Source organism: Dendrobates tinctorius, unplaced genomic scaffold (genome assembly GCF_039654945.1).
Source record: "Dendrobates tinctorius isolate UK_male_01 unplaced genomic scaffold, ASM3965494v1 ptg000151l, whole genome shotgun sequence".
NCBI lineage: Eukaryota > Metazoa > Chordata > Amphibia > Anura > Dendrobatidae > Dendrobates > Dendrobates tinctorius.
The window spans coordinates 3,667,863-3,687,558 of record NW_027361818.1 but is presented as its reverse complement, the minus strand read 5'-3'; the positions used below and the strand labels follow the sequence as shown (position 1 = coordinate 3,687,558).

General features: G+C 47.0%; 1 protein-coding gene across 1 annotated transcript in view; it reads right to left on the bottom strand.

Annotated features, from left to right (window-relative positions):
* LOC141049878 (extracellular calcium-sensing receptor-like) overlaps positions 1-18,799 on the bottom strand; it is a 52,017-nt gene extending 33,218 nt beyond the window's left edge. The window contains exons 1-2 of the mRNA XM_073546718.1: positions 18,633-18,799; positions 14,926-15,217 (exon numbers count right to left, since the gene is read on the bottom strand). Coding sequence (XP_073402819.1) covers positions 14,926-15,217; positions 18,633-18,799 — 459 coding nt within the window. The remainder of the gene's footprint in view (positions 1-14,925; positions 15,218-18,632) is intronic.
* Positions 18,800-19,696: the final 897 nt, after the last annotated feature.

Here is a 19,696-nt window from a genome sequence, read left to right as displayed (position 1 = left end):
GATACCCAAAAATATCGTATCGGATGGTATCGCCCGATACGAAAAAAATATCGGGTATCGCCGATTCCGATACCGGAAGTCCCATTCAAGTCAATGGGACTTCCGGTATCGGAATTAAAAAAAGGCCTTTATTTCCTTGTTGGCTAATTCTACATAATTGAAAACAAATAAGAATCATGTAGAATGTATTGTGGGAGGTGGAGGAGACATTAAAGGCATGGTGGTTTATTCAAATCACATGGCATAGCATTAATTCCAATTTTTTTTTCAAGACGTTCGGAGTTAAAAAGATATTGACTATGTTAACTTTTTTATATTTAGTCAGATATGTATGTTTCACAACTTCCATGCTCTTCACCTTCTTTTGTACTTCTCCCACACTTTCTCCTTCATGATCCGCAGCAGTAGCATTTTTTTCATCAACTTTTTCTTCACATTATTCATCTTCTTCTTCTTCACCTTCTTCCCATTAATTTTTTTTTTCCATTCTTCATATTCTTCTTATTCAGCTATTATTAATTTTCACATGCTATTTCTTCATCTTCTTCCTATTCTTCTTTTTCTTCATTTTCTTATGGTAACAGGCATTCCTGTAGTACTTATCTATAAAAGTTATAAGATTACACCTTACGTTCTGCCTGTCACAAAAGATTTACAACAGGATTTGTCCGCGTTCAGTTTGGCCTGCAGCAGCAGGCATTTTCCAGGGGCACCACGAGGAGGAACGGACTCACCCCCATTTACTGCTTAGTCTTCTTCTGCTTAAAATTTTGACTTCTTCTATGCTGATTTTTTGTCTTATGCTTAATGTTCTTCTGCTTTCTGTTCTTCTGCTTTTGCTTCTTCTGCTTCTTGTTCTTCTGTCTTTTGTTCTGTATCTTGGTGGTTGTCTTCATGTTCTTTGTCCTCTTGGTCTTATTATTTAGGGTCATATTTCTGGTCTTCTTTGGTGTGGTCTTCAGGGTCGTCATCATCAGGGTCATCGTCATGGAGATCAATAAGGATTACCAAAGACAATTTCAAAAAGCTTGATCTTGGAAATGTAGCAGAAGGTACAAGAAGGCTGAGAAACTGGCGAGAACCAGCAGACAGTGCAGGCACCCGGATGGGTAGCAGAAGGAACAAGAGCCAATGGCACTACCGAGGACCAACTGACGGTGCTGGACCACGGTTACTAAGCAGAAGGTTGTGCTAAAAAGCACTACCAAGGACCAGCTGACGGTGCTGGACCTCGGATACCGAGATGGAGGCACCTAGGCCAAAGGCTGTGGCGAGAACCAGCAGACAGTGCTGGCACCCGGATGGGTAGCAGAAGGAACAAGAGCCAATGGCACTACCGAGGACCAACTGACGGTGCTGGACCACGGTTACTAAGCAGAAGGTACCTGTGCTAAAAAGCACTACCAAGGACCAGCTGACGGTGCTGGACCTCGGATACCGAGATGGAGGCACCTAGGCCAAAGGCTGTGGCGAGAAACAGCAGACAGTGCTGGCACCCGGATGGGTAGCAGAAGGAACAAGAGCCAATGGCACTACCGAAGACCAACTGACGGTGCTGGACCACGGTTACTAGGCAGGAGGTACCTGTGCTAGAAAACTACCAAGGACCAGCTGACGGTGCTGGACCTCGGATACCGAGATGGAGGCACCTAGGCCAAAGGCTCTGGCGAGAACCAGCAGACAGTGCTGGAACCCAGGTGGGTAGCAGAAGGTACCCATTGAAAGCAAAGTAGCCAGGCCGCAAGCCGGCCGCAGTTACCGAAACCCACAGTCCTACAGGGGGTCCATGTCCCATTGGCACTACGGATCCAGCCTTCAGTGCCAGTTCCCGCAGCCCACATAGGAGTCACCTAAACTGCAGGCACCGTAGAGTCGGCTAACCCGGCCGCAAGATGACAGGACAATGGATTGGTGGCATAGTGACCTTGACACTACCCGGAAACAGCAAGCATGCTGGAACCAGGCTGGGCAACAGGGAGTCCCCGTGCCAAAGACACTGCCGAGAACCAGCTGACGGTGCTGGAACCCAGATGGGTAGCAAAAGCTACAAGAGCCAATGGCACTACCGAGGAACAGCTGACGGTACTGGACCACGGTTACTAGGCAGGAGGTACTAGAGGTGCTAGAGGTGCTAGAAAGCACTACCAAGGACCAGCTGACGGTGCTGGACCTCGGATACCGAGATGGAGGCACCTAGACCAAAGGCTCTGGCGAGAACCAGCAGACAGTGCTGGAACCCGGGTGGGTAGCAGAAGGTACCCATTGAAAGCAAAGTAGCCAGGCCGCAAGCCGGCCACAGTTACCGAAACCCACAGTCCTACAGGGGGTCCATGTCCCATTGGCACTACGGATCCAGCCTTCAGTGCCAGTTCCCGCAGCCCACATAGGAGTCACCTAAACTGCAGGCACCGTAGAGTCGGCTAACCCGGCCGCAAGACGACAGGACAACGGATTGTGGCATAGTGACCTTGACACTACCCGGAAACAGCAGGCGTGCTGGAACCAGGCTGGGCAACAGTGAGTCCCCGTGCCAAAGACACTGCCGAGAACCAGCTGACGGTGCTGGAACCCAGATGGGTAGCAAAAGCTACAAGAGCCAATGGCACTACCGAGGAACAGCTGACGGTGCTGGACCACGGTTACTAGGCAGGAGGTACCTGTGCTAAAAAGCACTACCAAGGACCAGCTGACGGGGCTGGACCTCGGATACCAAGATGGAGGCACCTAGGCCAAAGGCTCTGGCGAGAACCAGCAGACAGTGCTGGAACCTGGGTGGGTAGCAGAAGGTACCCATTGAAAGCAAAGTAACCAGGCCGCAAGCCGGCCGCAGTTACCGAAACCCACAGTCCTACAGGGGGTCCATGTCCCTTTGGCACTACGGATCCAGCCTTCAGTGCCAGTTCCCGCAGCCCACATAGGAGTCACCTAAACTGCAGGCACCGTAGAGTCGGCTAACCCGGCCGCAAGACGACAGGACAACGGATTGGTGGCATAGTGACCTTGACACTACCCGGAAACAGCAGGCGTGCTGGAACCAGGCTGGGCAACAGGGAGTCCCCGTGCCAAAGACACTGCCGAGCACCAACTGGCGTTGTTGGAACCCAGGGACAATCATGGTGTAGGCCGAGGCCTACTTGGTGGTAGTTTTAGATTGTTTGTAGGCTACAACAGACTGTCAACGTGCTCCAATTAGGCATGTGTCTCCACTCTGTTTCCAGGATTTCACGTGACTACCAACACCGCCAGTTTATGCGTACAGTAGCCGTCTGCCCAATCCACACGTGTTCCTGTGTTACTGGGATTCTGTAATGTCAGCAGATCCCCTGATGTTTGTCTGCCAATGTCTCCTGCTCTGTCCACATTCCCACCACTTGCAGTGGGAAGGTGGACAGCGCAGGAGACAGTGCCGGACACACATTGGGGGATCAGCTCACGTTACAGAACACCAGGAACACAGGAACAAGTGTGGAATGCGTGGACGGCAACTGTGAGCAGGAACTGGCGGTGTTGGAGGTCAGGGGAAATACTAGAGACAGAGTGGAGACAGAGGACAAATCAGAGAATGTTTAAATCTGAAGTAGTTACAATTTGGAGGCAGCAGCAGTTTGCTCTCCACACAGCAGGGGATCAGCTGACGTTACCGAACCCCACTTTCACATGAACGAGTGTGTTTTTCTGTGTGGACAGCACTTCCGAGCACCAACTAGCGTTGTTGGAACCCAGGGACAATCATGGTGCAGGCCGAGGCCTACTAGGAGCCAGGTGTAAAGCTGAGGTATTTTGACTTTGGAGGGAGCAGGACACTTTGCCCTCCACACAGCAGGGGATCAGCTGATGTTACCGAACCCCACTTTCACATGAACGAGTGTGTTTTTCTGTGTGGACAGCACTTCCGAGCACCAACTAGCGTTGTTGGAACCCAGGGACAATCATGGTGCAGGCCGAGGCCTACTAGGAGCCAGGTGTAAAGCTGAGGTATTTTGACTTTGGAGAGAGCAGGACACTTTGCCCTCCACACAGCAGGGGATCAGCTGACGTTACTGACCCCCACTTTCACATGATCGAGTGTGTTTTTCTGTGTGGACAGCACTTCTGAGCACCAACTAGCGTTGTTGGAGCCCAGGGAGAACCAGGGTGCAGGCCGAGGCCTACTTGGTGGCAGTTTTAGATTTTTTGTAGGCTACAACAGACTGTCAACGTGCTCCAATTAGGCATCTGTCTCCACTCTGTTTCCAGGATTTCACGTGACTACCAACACCGCCAGTTTATGCGTACAGTAGCCGTCTGCCCAATCCACACATGTTCCTGTGTTATTGGTGTTCTGTAATGTCAGCAGATCCCCTGATGTTTGTCTGCCAATGTCTCCTGCTCTGTCCACATTCCCACCACTTGCAGTGGGAAGGTGGACAGCGCAGGAGACAGTGCCGGACACACATTGGGGGATCAGCTCACATTACAGAACACCAGGAACACAGGAACAAGTGTGGAATGCGTGGACGGCAACTGTGAGCAGGAACTGGCGGTGTTGGAGGTCAGGGGAAATACTAGCGACAGAGTGGAGACAGAGGCCAAATCAGAGAATGTTTAAATCTGAAGTAGTTACAATTTGGAGGCAGCAGCAGTTTGCCCTCCACACAGCAGGGGATCAGCTGACGTTACTGAACCCCACTTTCACATGAACGAGTGTGTTTTTCTGTGTGGACGGCACTTCCGAGCAACAACTGACGATGTTGGAGCCCAGGGATAGTCATTTTGTAGGCTGAGGCCTACTTGGATGCAGTTTAAGATAAGATGTTGTTTGAATTTGGAGGCAGCAGCAGTTTGCCCTCCACACAGCAGGGGATCAGCTGACATTACTGACCCCCACTTTCACATGAACAAGTGTCTTTTTCTGTGTGGACAGCACTTCCGAGCACCAACTAGCGTTGTTGGAGCCCAGGGAGAACCAGGGTGCAGGCCGAGGCCTCCTTGGTGGCAGTTTTAGATTGTTTGTAGGCTACAACAGGCTGTCAACGTGCTCCAATTAGGCATCTGTCTCCACTCTGTTTCCAGGATTTCACGTGACCACCAACACCACCAGTTTATGCGTACAGTAGCCGTCTGCCCAATCCACACATGTTCCTGTGTTACTGGTGTTCTGTAATGTCAGCAGATCCCCTGATGTGTGTCTGCCACTGTCTCCTGCTCTGTCCACCTTCCCACCGTTTGCAGTGGGAAGGTGGACAGCGCATGAGACAGTGCCGGACACATATTGGGGGATCTGCTGACGTAACAGAACCCCAGTAACACAGGAACACGTGTGGAATGCGTGGACGGCAACTGTGAGCAGGAACTGGCGGTGTTTGAGGTCAGGGGAAATACTAGAGACAGAGTGGAGACAGAGGCCAAATCAGAGAATGTTTAAATCTGAAGTAGCTAAAATTTGGAGGCAGCAGCAGTTTGCCGGCCACACAGCAGGGGATCAGCTGACGTTACCGAACCCCACTTACACATGAGCGAGTGTTTTGTCTGTGCGGACAGCACTTCCGAGCACCAACTGGCGTTGTCGGAGCCCAGGGAAAATGAGGTAGTAGGCCGAGGCCTACTTGGAGCCAGGTGTAAATCTGAGGTTGTTTGACTGTGGAGGGAGCAGGACACTTTGCCCTCCACACAGCAGGGGATCAGCTGACGTTACCGAACCCCACTTACACATGAGCGAGTGTTTTGTCTGTGCGGACAGCACTTCTGAGCACCAACTGGCGGTGTTGGAGCCCAGGGAAAATCAGGTAGTAGGCCGAGGCCTACTTGGTGGCAGTTTGCGATTGTTTCTAGACTACTACTAACTGTCAACGTACTCCAATTAGGCCTCTGTCTTCACTCTGTTTCGAGTATTTCCTCTGGCTTCCAACCATGCCAGTTGCTGCTCTGAAATGCCGTCTGCACAACCCACACTTGTTCCTGTGTTACTGGGGTTCTGTAACAGCAGCTTCTCCCTAGAGGTGAGTCAGGCAATGTCTCCTGCTCTGTCCACATTTCCACTACAAGTAGTGGGAATGTAGACAAAGCAGGAGACATTGCCGTGCTCAACTCTGGAGATGAGCAGATGTTACAGGACCCAGGTACCACAGGAACAAGTGTGGATTGTGCAGACGGCACTTGACAGCAGAAACAGGCGGTGTTGTAGGCCGGAGGAAATACTCAAAACAGAGTGGAGACAGAGGGCAAATCAGAGAACATATTAAATCAGAGGTAGTCAGAAGTTGTAGGCAGCAGGAGAGTTTGCCATACACACAGCAGGGGATCAGCTGACGTTACCGAACCCCACTTACACATGAGCGAGTGTTTTGTCTGTGCGGACAGCACTTCTGAGCAACAACGGGCGTTGCTGTAGCCCAGGGAAAATGAGGTAGTAGGCCGAGGCCTACTTGGAGCCAGGTGTAAATCTGAGGTTGTTTGACTGTGGAGGGAGCAGGACACTTTGCCATACACACAGCAGGGGATCAGCTGACGTTACCGAACCCCACTTACACATGAGCGAGTGTTTTGTCTGTGCGGACAGCACTTCTGAGCACCAACTGGCGGTGTCGGAGCCCAGGGAAAATCAGGTAGTAGGCCGAGGCCTACTTGGTGGCAGTTTGCCATTGTTTCTAGACTACTACTAACTGTCAACGTACTCCAATTAGGCCTCTGTCTTCACTCTGTTTCGAGTATTTCCTCTGGCTTCCAACCACGCCAGTTGCTGCTCTGAAATGCCGTCTACACAACCCACACTTATTCCTGTGTTACTGGGGTTCTGTAACAGCAGCTTCTCCCTAGAGTTGAGTCAGGCAATGTCTCCTGCTCTGTCCACATTTCCACTACAAGTAGTGGGAATGTAGACAAAGCAGGAGACATTGCCGTGCTCAACTCTGGAGATGAGCAGATGTTACAGGACCCAGGTACCACAGGAACAAGTGTGGATTGTGCAGACGGCACTTGACAGCAGAAACAGGCGGTGTTGTAGGCCGGAGGAAATACTCAAAACAGAGTGGAGACAGAGGGCAAATCAGAGAACATATTAAATCAGAGGTAGTCAGAAGTTGTAGGCAGCAGGAGAGTTTGCCGTACACACAGCAGGGGATCAGCTGACGTTACCAAACCCCACTTACACATGAGCGAGTGTTTTGTCTGTGTGGACAGCACTTCTGAGCAACAACGGGCGTTGCTGTAGCCCAGGAAATAAAGTTCAGGTCATAGAAACATGAACACAACAGGAGACCTGGATCCTGTTGCCAGCCAATTATTTATTCTGGAAGAGGACTGGCAAATTCAGGTGAGATCCAGGCCTTGTTCATTTTCACAAAAGTAAGCCGGTCAACATTATCGGCGGATAGTCGCGTGTGACGGTCTGTTACCACACCACCTGCAGCACTAAAGACACGTTCCGATAATACACTGGCAGCAGGGCAAGCCAGCACCTCCAATGCATACTGGCTAATCTCTGGCCATGTATCCAGCTTAGAGACCCAATACTTCAACGGGGAAGAGCCGTCTGGGAGAACACTAACAGGGCACGACAAGTAGTCTGTCACCATCTGACGGAAACGTTGCCTCCTGCTGACTGGAGCCGTCTGTGATGGTGTAGCCGTTTGTGGCTGTCCCACAAAACTTTTCCACATTTGGGCCATACTGGCCTTGCCTTGTCCTGCGGCACTGCCTCTGCTACCTCTTTGTGCAGAGCTTCCTCCACTGCCTCTACCCACATGGCTGCTTTGAAAAGCACTACCAGCAACACTTGTGGGGGGAATGGAGAACATGATGGCCTGCACAAGTGTTTCTTGGTACTCCCGCATTTTTCGCTCCCGGTTCAACTGTGGTATGAGGCTTTGTAAGTTGTCCCAGTAGCGAGGATCTAGGAGGGTGTACACCCAATAATCAGCCGTGTGGAGAATGTTGGCGATGCGGCAGTCATTTAACAAGCACTGCAGCATGAAATCAAACATGTGCTGCAGACTGCCAACTGGACCGGAAACGCTGTCCCCAGCTTGAGGCAGCATCTCTGCCTGCTCAGCATCACCCCACCCTCGCTGTACACACTGACTACTAGAGCCTTGTGTACCTCCCTCCTCTGGAGATATGTGTTCCTCCTCCTCCATTGACTCCTCGTCATCCTCCTCACTAAGTGTCCCCTGCCTGGGCCTTTGTGTGGAAGCACGTTGCGCAGACTTGCCAGAAGCAGATGGCATTTCTGACTGCTCATCCTCGACCTCTTCAAAAACCTCCTCACTTAGTGCTTGTAAGGTTTTTTGAAGCAGACAGATGAGGGGGAAAGTCATGCTGATTAGTGCATCATCTGCACTGGCCATCCGCGTGGAGTCATCGAAGGCACGCAAAACTTGGCAGATGTCCCTCATAGTGGGCCACTCAGTGGTGGTGAAGTGTGTCCTGCGCACAGTGCGACTTGTTTGCGCCTGATGCAGCTGGTACTCCATTACTGCTGCCTGCTGCTCACACAACCGCTCCAACATATGTAACGTTGAATTCCACCTGGTGGGGAGGTCACATATGATGCGATGTTCTGGCAGGCGGAATCGGCGTTGCAGAGATGCAATTCGCAATCTTGTCATGCTGGAACGCCGCAAGTGAGCACACTCTAGGCAAACCTTGTGCAGCAGTGCATCAAGATCCGGATAGTCCCTCAGAAAGCTCTGCACGACCAAATTGAGCACGTGTGCCAGACATGGTATGTGAGTGAGGTTGCCTAGGCCCAGAGCTGCCACTAGATTTCGGCCATTGTCACTCATTACCAAACCTGGCTGGAGATTCGCTGGCACAAACCACACATCGCTCTCCCGCTTGATGGCATTCCAGAGCTCCTGTGCTGTGTGGCTCCGATTCCCCAAAGAAATTAATTTAAGGACGGCCTGTTGACGTTTGGCCACACCTGTGCTCATATCTGGCCTAACAGGCTCACGCAGTGCTGATTCCGAGGATCTAGAGTAGGAGGAGGACTCAATATGTACAGACTGCATTCCTGCAATCCTTGGAGTTGGCAGAATACGTACAGAGCCACTCTCCAGATCTGTACCCGGCTCCACAACATTGACCCAATGGGCAGTGAGGGAAAGGTATCGTCCCTGTCCATGGCTACTGGTCCACGCATCGGTGGTCAGGTGGACCTTGCTACTGACGGCATTTAGTAGCGCATTTTTAATTTTTCCCTCCACATGCTTTTGCAGGGCAGGGACAGCTTGCCTGCTGAAATAAAAGCGGCTGGGCACATTGTATTGTGGAACTGCCAATGACATAAAGTTCCGGAAGGTGTCAGTCTCCACCAGCCTGAATGACAGCATCTCAAGGGCCAGTAGTTTGGCAATGCCAGCATTCAGAGCCAGTGCTCGGGGATGGTTTGCCGAGTATGGCCGCTTTTTCTCCCATGCCTGTGCTACTGATTGCTGGTGAGTGGCCTGGGAGTGTGCTGATGACTGCAAACATGGTTCAGTGGGTGGAATTTCACTGGGTCTCTGGACAACAGTGGCAGTGGTTCTTCCAGGGCGTTCCAGTGAGGAAGCCGAACCAGCTGTGTGTGAGCTGAAGGAAGAGGCCCCAACACCAGCTGAAGAGGTGGTAGGTGCTGCTGAAGGTTGGCCTACATCTTCAGTGTGTCTGTGTAACTCCACCTCGTGCATGGTACGCACATGTTTCCACATATTTATGGTATTGAGGTTGGTCACATTTTTCCCTCATTTCACTTTCTGATGACACAGCTTGCATTTGACAAAGCAAATGTCATCTGCAACTGTGTCAAAAAAAGACCACGCACTGCAAGTCCTGGGAGCGCCTGTTTTGTGTTTTGGAAGAGGATTGCTCCTCACGGGTGCCAAAGTGGAGGCTACAGGCAACCAAGTCTGCCCCCGCCCTCTCCCTCCTCTTTTGGCCATTCGGGGAATCTCTTCCTCAGAGCTGCTCCCACCACCTTCCTGTGGCTGACGCCATGATGGGTCAAGGACCTCATCATCTCCACTCCCCTCTTCAAGCACCGGCTGGTCCTGGGTTGTCTCGCCAGCACCGTACGCACCAGAAATTGGCAACTGAGTCTCATCATCATCTGATGCATACTGAGGTGTGCTGACCATAGGCACTGGCCCACCCACCTCTTCAGATTCAGAGGGACAAAGCAGTTGCGCATCACTGCATACTCCCTCTTCTTCACGCTCTAGAATGCTGCTTGGCTGGCCACCCCTTTCCAAGCCAACAGATTCTGAGAACAGAAGTAAAGATTGAGATGGCTCCTGTCCAGGGCTCTCAGACTGCCTGGGCAATTTGGCAGGTGGTGAAGAGACAGATGGTTGCTCTTCAGTGCTCTGGCCTTGGGAGGATGCGGAAGTCATTGAAGTGGATGCGTTAGCTGCCATCCATCCGACAACGGCTTCAATTTGTTCGTCACGCAGCAGTGGGGTACGGCGAGGTCCTACAAAGCTGTGCATGAAGGACTGTTGCCTGGTAAAAGTGGGGGATGCCGGGTCACTGGTGGCCGCAGCAGATACCGAATCCCCACGTCCTCTCCCTGCTGAATCCCCCCGTCCTCTCCCTGCTGAAACTCCACGGCCACGACCACGTGCCTTACTCCCTGCCTTCTTCATCTTGGTAGACTGATAAAGATAGGCAGAAAAGTAAAAAAGGGGGGCTTAGAGTTCTTATTCCTGAACACCTGCTAACCTGTATAAGAAACACTAATTTGGCTAAGAGTGTGTGTACTACACTTTAATATGATCTAATGTGGCCTACACAACTGTAAAGTGGAGTGTTTGGTGAACTTTATTTCCTTTTTTTTGGGTGGGGGGAAAGGAAAGGATGTGACCAAAGTTTGAAAGCTATAGTATCACAAACTTTTTGGAGCGATTACAATGCAGGAAGCTAACCTACAATGCAATTGATGAGGCTCCAAAAAATAGGGTGATACTAGCCTGGCTGGCCCTGAAGGGCACAAGCCAGCAAAAAGGCTCCTCTATCTAATCCTATATAGTGTTTGCAACCAACCAATGACAATGGATGCGGTTGAAAGCACACTAATATAGGAGCAAAAATCTGGCTAAATTAGCTGCAAAAAAAGGACTATGTATGAGGCAGTGACGCACGCTGAGCGGACTACAGCTAGCGGTGGCTGTAGAACACACTGCAACGTGAGCTGCACTCACACACAGAGAGACCTATCAGACAGCCAAAAACAGTGCAGAGAAATGGGCTATAGCACTGAAAGGCTGCTGAAAGGCTCCGCTGTCCACTCCTTTAGTGTTTGCAACCAACGTATATGGATACGTATGGAAGCACACTATACAGGAGAAAAAAAAAGCAGCAATAAAAGAAAAATGTGTATGAGGCAGAGACACACGCTGGGCGGCCTACAAGCAGATGTGCCTGCAGGACACACTATACAGCGTGGGTCTGCACTCACACAGCCCTTGCAGACAGCTGTGAAAACAGCACTGCTAGGGAAAAGCAAGCTACAGTGGTGGTTTATGTAGCCTGGGTTAAGCACTATATGTTTTGTGGAATCGCTATTTCTAACTGTCCCTCACAGTCTTCAACAGCAGCCTGTCCCTAACTGAATTCACAGCAGAGTGACCAGAAATGGCGGCTGCAGCGCTTTTTATAGTGCATCATGACATCATTTCAGCAGCCAATCACAGCCATGCCAGTAGTTAACATGCCTACATGCCTAACAGGATATGCCCACACTTCTGAGGATCCCCATTGGCTGAATCAAATTGAGCGGGCTCCTAGCATTATGGGAACTTCCGATTCCGGTATTCGATATGAAAAAAGTATCGGAACTAAGTATCGGAATTCCGATACAGCTAATATCGGCCGATACCCGATACTTGCGGTATCGGAATGCTCAACACTATTCTCTAACTTTCTTTTTCCATCGCCAGGTGTGGACACTTTAATTTATTTATGAATATGATCTGATTATGCAGTGCTGTGTATATATTACCTAAGTGGTTTGTGTTTTGTAATACTGGATGATTTTTGTTTTGTTATAATTGTATTTATGTTTGGTTTTTAATAAAAATTGCCCCCTATGTGCAAGAATATAACTACTATAATACTGCTCCTATGTACAAGAATATAACTACTATAATACTGCCCCTATGTACAAGAATATAACTACTATAATACTGCCCCTATGTACAAGAATATAACCACTATAATACTGCTCCTATGTACAAGAATATAACTACTAGAAATACTGCTCCTATGTGCAAGACTATAACTACTATAATACTGCCCCCTATGTACAAGAACATAACTACTATAATACTGTCCCTATGTACAAGAATATAACTACTATAATACTGCTCCTATGAACAAAATATAATTACTATAATACTGTCCCCTATGTACAAGAATATAACTACTATAATACTGCCCCTATGTACAAGATTATAACTACTATAATACTGTCCCCTATGTAAAAGAATATAACTACAATAATACTGCCCCATATGTGCAAGAATATAACTACTATAATACTGCCCCTATGTACAAGAATATAACTACTATAATACTGCCCCTATTTACAAGAATATAACTACTATAATACTGCCCCCTATGTACAAGAATATAACTACTATAATACTGCTCCTATGTACAAGAATATAGCTACTATAATACTGCCCCTATCTACAAGAATATAACTACTATAATACTGCCCCTATCTACAAGAAACTAACTACTATAATACTGCTCCTATGTACAAGAATATAACTACTATAATACTGCCCCCTATGTACAAGAATATAACTACTATAATACTGCCCCCTATGTACAAGAATATAACTACTATAATTCTGCCCCCTATGTACAAGAATATAACTACTATAATACTGCTCCTATGTACAAGAATACAACTACTATAATACTGCTCCTATGTACAAGAATATAACTACTATAATACTGCCCCCTATGTACAAGAATACAACTACAATAATACTGCTCCTATGTACAAGAATACAACTACTATAATACTGCTCCTATGTACAAGAATATAACTACTATAATACTGCTCCTATGTACAAGAATATAACTAGTATAATACTGCTCCCTATGTACAAGAATATAACTACTATAATACTGCCCCCTATGTACAAGAATATAACTACTATAAAACTGCTCCTATGTACAAGAATATAACTAATATAATACTGCCCCCTATGTACAAGAATATAACTACTATAATACTGCTCCTATGTACAAGAATATAACTACTATAATACTGCCCCCTATGTACAAGAATATAACTACTACAATACTGCTCCCTATGTACAAGAATATAACTACTATAATACTGCCCCCTATGTACAAGAATATAACTACTATAATACTGCTCCCTATGTACAAGAATATAACTACTATAATACTGCCCCTATGTACAAGAATATAACTACTATAATACTGCTCCTATGTACAAGAATATAACTACTATAATACTGCTCCCTATGTACAAGAATATAACTACTATAATACTGCCCCCTATGTACAAGAATATAACTACTATAATACTGCTCCTATGTACAAGAATATAACTACTATAATACTGCTCCTATGTACAAGAATATAACTACTATAATACTGCTCCCTATGTACAAGAATATAACTACTATAATACTGCCCCCTATGTACAAGAATATAACTACTATAATACTGATCCTATGTACAAGAATATAACTACTATAATACTGCTCCTATGTACAAGAATATAACTACTATAATACTGCTCCTATGTACAAGAATATAACTACTATAATACTGCTCCTATGTACATAAATATAACTGCTATAATACTGCCCCTATATACAAGAATATAACTACTAGAATACTGCCCCTATGTACATAAATATAACTGCTATAATACTGCTCCCTGTGTACAAGAATATAAGTACCATAATACTGCCCCCTATGTACAAGAATATAACTACCCATGCAAAGAGAAAAGGTCGCACTCATCGAGATCGAAGTTTCACTGATTTATTGAAATATCATGAACATGTCAATTCGGGGGAGTGACATAAGGAGTGCAATAAAGGCTGACAACGGCCGTTTCGCGCTGCTCGAGCGCTCCAACGGGTCCCGTTGAAGCGCTCGAGCAGCGTGGAACGGCCGTTGTCAGCCTTTCTTGCACTCCTTATGTCACTCCCCCGAATTGACATGTTCATGATATGTCAATAAATCAGTGAAACTTCGATCTCGATGAGTGCGACCTTTTCTCTTTGCATGGATTCCCAGGATTGACTGTTTCCAGGTCTGACACCCGAGATTCCCAGCTGCTGGGCTTCTGTATGCCGCACATCATTTGAAGTCACACGGTAACAGCGGTGCCGTCGGCTTTTTATCTTGAGTTTTGTGAAGAATATAACTACTATAATACTGCCCCCTATGTACAAGAATATAACTACTATAATACTGCTCCTATGTACAAGATATAATATAACTACTATAATACTGCCCCCTATGTACAAGAATATAACTACTATAATACTGCTCCTATGTACAAGAATATAACTACTATAATACTGCCCCCTATGTACAAGAATATAACTACTATAATACTGCTCCTATGTACAAGAATATAACTACTATAATACTGCCCCCTATGTACAAGAATATAACTACTATAATACTGCTCCTATGTACAAGAATATAACTACTATAATACTGCTCCTATGTACAAGAATATAACTACTATAATACTGCCCCCTATGTACAAGAATATAACTACTATAATACTGCTCCTATGTACAAGAATATAACTACTATAATACTGCTCCTATGTACAAGAATATAACTACTATAATACTGTTCCCTATGTACAAGAATATAACTACTATAATGCTTTAGTTTAGTTCAAATTAGCTAAAAAAGTTGTATCTCTATATTAGAAAACTTGATAAATTAAGGTGTTACCTGTGGATACCTATAGAGCCCCAGAATATGTGCGAGGAGAATCGAATGAGTTGAGACAGCTGGACCAATAACTGCAGTAAGAGGGATTTCTGGAGTACATCTGTAGTTGGGGATGGCTAATTTGGTTCCTGTTAACACTTGCAATGAGCTTCCTAAGTCCAGATGTAGGACATCACAGGAATCATAAGCTTGGAAGCCCAGTGTGACATTGTGCAGAGTATCCGGGTCTTTGTTAATCTCCTCTATGGCGAACATCATGGCCTGCAGCTGTTGATAACTCTCAAAATGGAACCTAAAATACAAGGTAACAATTAATTAATCATGTTGATACACCAGCTGCAAAATTCTTGGGTCAGCATAAGCCTTCACAAGGTGTATGGACCCAAAGCAGAAGGAAGATCTCAAAATTTCAAAAGATTGTGCAAAAACTGTGTGGTTGTCTCCAGAAGCCCCATTTGCTACTCCAAATCATTTGTGCTAAAACTGTGTTCCAGCGGCAAATCAGAAGGCTGATTCCACTTAAAAATCATTAGGCCTAATATTGGGGTGCAGCTACAAGGCCCATTTAGGTCTTTAAGACTACCTGGTAAATCGTTTGATTTGCGATGCCATGACGTAATGGAATTCCACTCTGCACATGTTGCAGCAACTGTGGCAGCAGCGACGAGCCCTGGTGCAATATGACCTTTTTCATTGCCTGTGCCAACACAGTATGAATGTGGTGCAAATCACGCTTGCAGAGTTGGAACAGAAGAAGGACCTCTGCACCCTTCTGCACAGTTTTGAAATAGCTACTTAGATGATTAGCGCTGATGATTGATGCCGTCATCAGCATCAGTATTCCAGTCATCGACATGCTGGAGCTCACTTTCAATAGTCTGCGTGAGGGGGGTGGTCCTAGAGGAAGAGGAGCAAGCATAGGAGGATGTGGAAGGGATGACAATATCTCACATTTCCGGACTGTTGTCGCACAGTAGAGTGCCATAAGAGGGTGGCTTACGGCAATCGAGGGGGGCTCGGGGTACTAGACAAATTGTTTATGAAGGTGCAGGAGCTGAGGAACAAATAGAGGAGGATGTGGTGATGGATGTGCAACAGTCAGGAGATGAAGAGGATAATGATCCACTCTTTGTTGTCCGTAGTTGGGGGAAGGAGACAGAGGAAGCAACCTTGTGTGTTACAATGGCACCAACACACCATTAAGCTAGATCTCGTGGATGTGCCCGACACATGAGCACCTTCTTGCTGCCCTATCTTCAACATGATGCCCGCATTCTTAGGCTTACAAATAGTACTGGAAAGGGATGGGCATAAGCTGGAGTATCGAAATGTTTGTGGACAATCTTAAGACTGGTTTTCCCCAAGAAAATAGAGAGGCACACAGTGTGCATCAAAGGCCTAGACATCCAACTCCGGGTACATCAAGGCGTCATCGCAATAACATTGGCAGCAGCAGCAGTGTAAGTGGAATAAGCAATTTCTGTTAGTCTTTTCACACATTTTTTGGACCAGTCCGTGCACCAGCAGAAGAGAGGACAAGTCTTAAATATTGTGAACAACTGGAGAGGATGGTGCAGGATTATCTGGAAGTCATTATTAATGTCATAGGGGGGTTGGACCCTTTAACATTTTGGTCTTCAAAAATAGAAGCGTGGCCTGATCTCGCCTTTCACGCCTTCGCGGTTTTGTCATGCCTGGCAGCCAGTGTTCTTTTAGAAGGTATCTGCTGCACTGCTTAGTAGCGTAGCTACTGGGGGGAGAGAGGGGGCGGTCGCCCCAAGCCCCGTGCTTTGAGGGGGCCAACCAAAGCTAGGCTACTGTAACTGTATCGGCGTGCACAGCATACAGCTAAACACATTGATGAGAGAGGGAACGTTACGCTCACTCTCTCATCATCCCCCTGTCAGCATTTGAAGTCCCTGATGCAGACACTGACAGTGGGCGCGATGACGTCACTACTCTGCATCCGCTGTCCATAGAAGTGCGGGAGCTCGGAGCAGGGCACTGTTTTCTAGGGCATTTGCACCCGGCATTACTATATTCTAGAGAGTTGCTTTAGAATTTAGAGGGTACAGAGAACCACACAGCAGGTGCAGTAATAGGGACACATAGGCAGCAGCGGCTCAGCATTGGGGTATCAGCAGGATGAGGAGATTGTGCAGGTTGTGAATAGTCCCATTGGGGAGATTGCTGAAAATGTGAGTCGTGAATTGTGTCTTTGTTGTAATTTCTGCAGCCGAGTCCTGGCTAGAGAAGTTGTCATGTCGGTCTGGGCCAGAGGGAAAAGACGTGAAAAGTGAACGACTCCATCAGAAAGAACGTCAGCTGTATGTCATTTTCTGTAGCTGTGCTGTGGTCTCTTATATGTTCCTTAGGACTGGTATCTACCACTGACCATATGGCGGTAATATCTGTTGGTCTTTATGTAGAGATTATTTTCAGTATCAGTGCAGTCATCTGTTGAGGTTCTCCTACATCCACTATTAGGGTGCATCACCCAGTTGTGTTTAAGGTTACCTGGTTAGGGGTCCACTCAGAAGTTTCACTCCACCTGAACCAAAACCCTAGTTACACCTCTGGTGCTGCTGGTGGTGTCCTGATGGATAACCGCATCCGGTTTTCCCCTGAAAGTGTAGATCACCTAACTTTCATTAAAATAAACAAGTCATGGATCTTTAATGACTTTTGCACCCCTGTTGTAGACTGGGCAGGCTAGGCTATAGAGTCGTTTTTAGTGTCATGGATTGCTCTCACATTAGTTCAGTACGTGCCATCTTTGTGGTGTCTTCTGTGCCTGCTGTTGCTACTGCTGCTAATGTTACAAACAATTTTTTGAAATGTGGAGACTCCAAGTTGGGTCTGCATCTGTTAGGTTTCCTGTAGTAGAAGGTGTGTCAGAGGCTTATTATACTGTTTCTACTCTGTAGAAATTTATACCACTTTAGTAGTGTGTGACAACTATTTTTTGAAATTTGGAGATTCCAAGTTTTGTCTCTATCTGATGGGCCAGCTCTGTAAGTATGGCTCCCAGACCAGCAGACCTGCACTTACTTTCAGTTAACTTCCTGTGTTACTTTCCTTACATTTTTCTGCCAATAGTATTCTATAAAACTAATTTTTCTGCCATCTGAGTGTGGCTGGAATAAAAAAAATTGGAGTTGTTGCATGAGATGTGAGGTCACACAGATAAGGATTACACTGCTTCCTTAACGACCAGATCCTCATTAAAACTTCAATTCCAAGCTGTAAATGATGGGCCAGGCTCCGATACCTCATACATGGCCCATGGCTCATGGCTGACTGACTAATTGTGTGCCATTATAACAGGTTCTACTGATGATCTGTGAGCAGGTTCCGGGATGCAGCAAAGGATAGGAGACAGAGCAAGGGTTAATGGTTTTACGTAACACAGCGATACTCCATGCAGGGAGGAAAACAGAAAAATGGGGGGGTAAAAGGCAATAACAAAGGATACTGTTATGGCAGTTCTTGTTGAATCAACTTAGCGTGTGAGTCATATCTCAGGCTGTAGAAATCTCAGAGCAGGCAATGGCGCCAACGACGGCTGGCACGGTGCTTGTCTGATGAGGGCTTGAGGTTAACGATGATCCGTATTCTGGTGGCAGCGGTCAGTGTCCGATGCTGATGTGGCTGAGAAGGAGCAAGCCTCAGCACTGTCTCAGCCCAACGTGGCCCAGCAGATATACACTGGGAGGTTGGGGTACAGATAACGGTCTCGCTCTCGGTCTCTCTTTGACGGCATACGCACGGTACTTGCAAACCAGGGGCGCTTGGCACCTTGGTTCATGGAGGCCAACGGGCACGCCATACGTCTCTCCTCGTGGCCTCGGCTGTCAGCGGCAGGGATGATCATGTGCGGGCCTGCGCTGCAATGAGACTTGAGGGACAGACCACACACTTCTCCTTTCTGCCCACTGTCTCTTCCCACCAAGTCTGACGACTTCTGTGCACGCTGTTGCTGCAAGCCTTTTTCCACACCCCTTGCTCCTGGATACCAAAATTAGTCCAATCCCTTAGACATTCCCCCGGACAACAGCGGAGACAGCCCTGACTGTTCCGGATCTGGCACAGAACAGGTACCCGCAGTCCGGTCCTTCTACTTACAGGTCAATTAATCAGTCAACGACCTGTGTTAATTTCCTTACATTTTTCTACCAATAATCGTCTATAAAACTGATGTTTGTGCATGAGGTATCAGGACTCCCAGCTAAGAACACTTACACGGCTCCCTTAACTACCAGGTCCTCATTGAAACTTCAATTCCAAGTAGTAAATGCTGGGCCAGGGCATGATACCTCATGCATGGTCCATGGTTGACTACTGCTGTGCCATTTGCATATTTCTACTGTAGGTCAATTGATGCCACTTTTCATAGTGTCTGCCCCTAATATTAGCTGTTTGAGATGCTTTTTGTGACCCCTTAAGGTGTTGTCTATGCATTTTGTTTTGCCTCCCATTGAATCTAATGGGATTTGGGTACGTTCGTTGAACCGTTTGGCGAATGGAGATCCATTTGGAGAATCCTAACCAAACCTTGAAAGGTTCACTCATCTCATCTCATCATTCATAACTACAAGTTTGATCCACTGAACACTTTATTTGAGGCAATCTGCACAAGGCAGAAGCAAAAACTATGCAGTCTATTTTTTTTGCATTTTTCCTTTATCGTTGGCTCAAGGGTTGATCTGAAAAAAATTATAAACACTTACACATTGAATGCCTTGCCATCCCACTATGTCACTGTTGGTTT